Here is a 4,392-nt window from a genome sequence, read left to right on the forward strand (position 1 = left end):
CAATGTCCCTTCTTAGTTTCATGATGACTACTAGAAGAAGAAAAACGTGTAAAAATATGTATATATTATTCAGTCAGCTCAGGGGGGCCACGGGGGAAGGGGGCGGGGACATTTTTACAGGGGCACTGGCCCCTGTAGGCCCCCGTGTAGAACCGCCCCTGGTTACGTGCACCAGGACAGTTGTTTGGCTATCGAAGCATGTAGCAAGTAATTAAATGCAAAAGTATAAATTGCGTGTTAAACGTAATTAAATTGAACTAAGGCTGTGTGTACTGATTGTCAGGCTGAGTTTAGTTATCACCGGAGTACCCCCAGCCTACACCACAGCTGCAGCAGTGTTAGCACTGTAGCAGTAGCAGCAACAGCGTTTGCTCCTCTAACAAATGGCAGACAACACTTGCAAAAGAAGCGAGCAGCTGACTGGGTTCAACAAAATACAAACTGTCTTGTTCAATATTAAGGTCAATCTGTGGTTGCTTAAGTATCTGAGGTATGTTTGAGTGAGATTTGAATATTATGGAGCAGGATATCATAGTAGGCTATGAGACTCCCAGAAGAAAACACTAGTAGCCCATCTCCACTACAGCAAGCCCACATGAAGCAATGCAGTAATAATGATCAAGTAACCATGAAAAACCAAAACCAAATGAAACACAAAATGATAACTTTATTGAGAACAATATTAAGTCAAGCATCTGTGATATGAAAAAAAGGTCTGGTGTGTAACTGATGATGTCATAAGTGTCTATGACTATGATTTCTGTGTAGTGAAAAAGAGAGAGAGAGAGAGAGAGAGAGAGAGAAAGAGAGAGATAAAGAGAGAGTGTGTTTATGTGTGTGTGTGTGTGTGTGTGTGAGAGAGAGAGAGAGAGAGAGAGAGAGAGAGAGAGAGAGAGAGAGAGAGAGAGAAAAAGCGAGAGTGTATGTGTGTGTGTGTGTGTGTAAGAGTGTTGTGTAACTGCTGACATCATAAGTGTGTATGTCTACATGATCTCTGTGTAGTGAAAGACACAGAGAGAGAAAGAGCATGGATATGCATGCATGATGTTTGTTAAACATCTGAACAACAGCCGCACAAGAGTTTGCTGGACAGCCACTGGAGAAACCTGTCAATCATAAGAAAAAACATAAAATGTGATCTACCATACCAGTACGCATTCTCACATCCTTACAATGAGGGTCTTGCTGTCTTTACCCACATTCTACCACCCCCTCCATTTAGCCTTTCTGCTATCTGTCCTCACCTCTTTCCCACATTCTTCTTTTTCTTTTTCTCCTCCTCCACCTTGTTTTCAGAGTATTCCTCTGGCTGTTTGTTACTGACTTCCAACACAGTCAGTGGTTTAACGAACGACTGGGTTTTGGTTGTCTTCTTGCCTTTGCAAGTCTTCTTCTTTTCTGTCACATCCTGAAAGCAGAACAAAAGCTTACATGGACGACTCACTGAGCAGAGAAAAAATTGAACCAATGAAATCATGGTTCTTTTCCAGCCTCATTAGTCCGCAATTTATGGTCAATTATTGTGCAAATTGGTATTTATGCTTTATGCATATGATGATAATGACTCACTTGCTCGAGCTCTTCCAATCCTCCTTGGAGCAGCTTCTTTGCATCGGCGCTCAAGTTTTGGATTGGTGCCAGACGAGGGGGGGGTAAATACCCCACAGCAGGCAGAGTCTCAGGCCTTGCAGGACTCACAACTATGACGGTGACATGGTTGAGGGGAGTCAAAGCCCGGGGAAGCTGCTGTTTCAAGAGGAGGGCCTCGGGAGTAGGGGGAGTCTGAGGGGGGGATTCGATGGCATCCTCGATAGTGAAGGGGACCACAGGAGTGGGCTCTGTCTCAGCAAGATCCTGGGGAGACAAGAGAAGACATCACCTTTTGGCATGTGGGACCTGGGATCTTTCCATGGCTCTATAGGATGATAATCAACAAACAGTGCCATGCCATACCTTGGATCAAACAATAGCTGAATAAATGAATATGTACAGTCTCTGTATTGACTACTTACAAAGGGTTGGATGGATGACTTCTGTTCCTGGGAGGGTTGGACCTGTAGTGGGGAACTACATACCTCAGGTGGTTGGACCCTCTCAGTGCAGGCCCTGCAGGCCATGCGCAGCTTCTCAACCTCTCTTTGCCAGTCCTTCAGGCCCGACAGATTGATTTCATCTCTGCAGTCGTTCTGGATCACTTGGATCAGTGCATTGAAATCTTGGCTGACCCGCATATACTTCTGTGCCTGAATCCTCTGGAGCCTTCTCCCTCTGACATTATAAACGAGTCTTCTTAGAGACGCACCCATCAGGCCTTGTCCCTGGCTCTTCACACGAGACATCTCTTTGAAGTACTCGTTGGTGTTCAAGATCTCCGCCTTGGTTTTCTTAAGGTCCTGTTCCAGGGAAACCAGGGATTTTTGGAACCTTTTCATCACTCTTGCGACACGGAACTGCCTGTTGCGCTCCTTCTGATCGTGTAGCATGGTGGGGTGCACATCATTAGTGATGCAAGGCTTGGTCACAGCTCTCGCAGAGGAAGAAAGATGGGCCTGGGCTTCAAAATCCATAACATGATTCTAGGGAGACCAAAAGTAAAGTACAATGTGCAGGAACAGGGCAGAGAGAAACATGTTAAAATGTGAAGATCCATATGGTGAGGGGAAAAGCTGATTCAGCACTAACAGAAAAACAGGCCAATTAATTGACCTTTTGTCACACACATACACATACCAGGCGTTTATCCGGAAGTGGATTCTCCTGGTGGTCACGGTCCTCATCAGACTGTGAGTCAGATGGGAACATATTGTTCACAAAGTCTATCTTCAAAATGTAATGTACCTTGATGCTTTTGATGCACAAACTGACCAGAAAATGTGTCTCGCTGACTGAGCGTAAAGAGAGGTCATCATAATCTACGGTCGGTCGGTGAGTGTTTCCACCACGTTCCACTTCCTATATTATAGACACAGTCACTCAGAGGTATTTGACAATGTTTTATGTTTAACCATTTAAGTTTAAGTTCATACAAACTCATCGTATGTTACATCCATCATATGTTACATCCATTTCTCTTATTACTATGCAAAGACTTACCAGAAAATCTTCATCATTAAATGATTGGAGAGAAAGATGGTCCCCATTTTGCCAATCCTTTTCATTGGACTGCATAGTGGTCCCATCAAGTTCACCTCCCTACATTAGAGACACAGATAGATCATTAGTTTTTATAAATCAAATCTCTGAAAACCACTGCATTAGGCTATGGCCAATAACAATGATTATGGGAAAGTGTTATCAGAGAAGAGCTGACCTGACTGGAAGAGTTTAGTTTCGGCATGTCACAATGATTGGCTTTGAAGCAATTGAGAGAGAGAAAACGTTAAACATTTGTAACTGCAATGCTTTTGAGGTTTGATTTACAGGCCATTTGTGGACTGACCCTTGAGTCTCTTTTCACTGATGTGGTCAGTTACAACAATATACAAAAATAAATCCATATATCAAAACTTGCTTTAAATGTATTTGATGGTATTGACGGTAACTGCATAATGAAAGTGTAGATTACATTTAGAATTCAATTATGTTTTACGTGTAAGATTACAATAAGTAGGGGAAACATTAATGTGTAAAAAAGAATTACTCACCAAAAATTAGCCTAATCTGATTAGCCTGATCTTCTGAGAAAGCTTCCAATACGAGTCTTCAAGTTACTATTCACCTACCTGTTCAGAAGAATGTGATGTAGCTCTGTAATGTCTCACTTAAGTATGAATATGCACCATTATGACGTTTTTGTACGTCATCATGTGTAGCATTCGGACATAATTTTCTACAGAACGTATGTCCGTAAAATACATATACGTCAATATTCTTCATTAGAAATGTGTAATACACACAAGCATAGCTCAGATGACTCCAATAAATAATACGGAAACAAATGCCCACTATACTACAACAGTATGCGATAATTGTTACTTGGCCCATCTGCACTACACGTTCCGTCATGTAGGACAGATTTGATTTTGAAATCCATACAGCCCAGCAGTCCTTTAAACTGGCAACATATTTCTTGTCTGTATAGGTACCGACCAGAGCCATTAAATTATTATTAAGCTTTATTGATTGATTTATTATCAAAACTTGCTTTAAATGTATTTGAATTTTGAATCTGAAGGACATTTTCTTAGTTGTACAGCCATAATATTTACGGTAACTGAATAACGAAATTGTGGATTAAATTTAGCATAAAATTATGTTTTACGTGTATTACAATAAAAATGGAAAACATTATGTGTAAATAAGAATTACTCACCAAAAACCACAAAATTGTCTGGATAGCCTGAGAAAATCTTCTGAGAAAGCTTACAATAGGCTTCAAGTTATTCACCTACC

At 41.4% G+C, this 4,392-nt stretch overlaps 1 protein-coding gene across 1 annotated transcript; it reads right to left on the bottom strand.

Moving 5' to 3' along the window:
* Positions 1-728: 728 nt before the first annotated feature.
* LOC146300787 (uncharacterized) lies at positions 729-4,392 on the bottom strand. The gene is made up of 10 exons (XM_084669649.1): positions 4,313-4,392; positions 3,645-3,722; positions 3,311-3,351; positions 3,094-3,192; positions 2,866-2,952; positions 2,731-2,781; positions 2,013-2,576; positions 1,570-1,854; positions 1,245-1,408; positions 729-1,106 (listed from the first exon to the last, which is right to left on the bottom strand). Exons 3-10 carry the CDS (start codon positions 3,335-3,337, stop codon positions 1,052-1,054), a joined length of 1,332 nt encoding a protein of 443 aa, XP_084525775.1. The 5' UTR covers positions 3,338-3,351; positions 3,645-3,722; positions 4,313-4,392; the 3' UTR covers positions 729-1,051.

The sequence above is a fragment of the Hypomesus nipponensis genome, chromosome 2, assembly GCF_054491055.1.
Source record: "Hypomesus nipponensis isolate SF chromosome 2, ASM5449105v1, whole genome shotgun sequence".
Lineage (NCBI taxonomy): Eukaryota > Metazoa > Chordata > Actinopteri > Osmeriformes > Osmeridae > Hypomesus > Hypomesus nipponensis.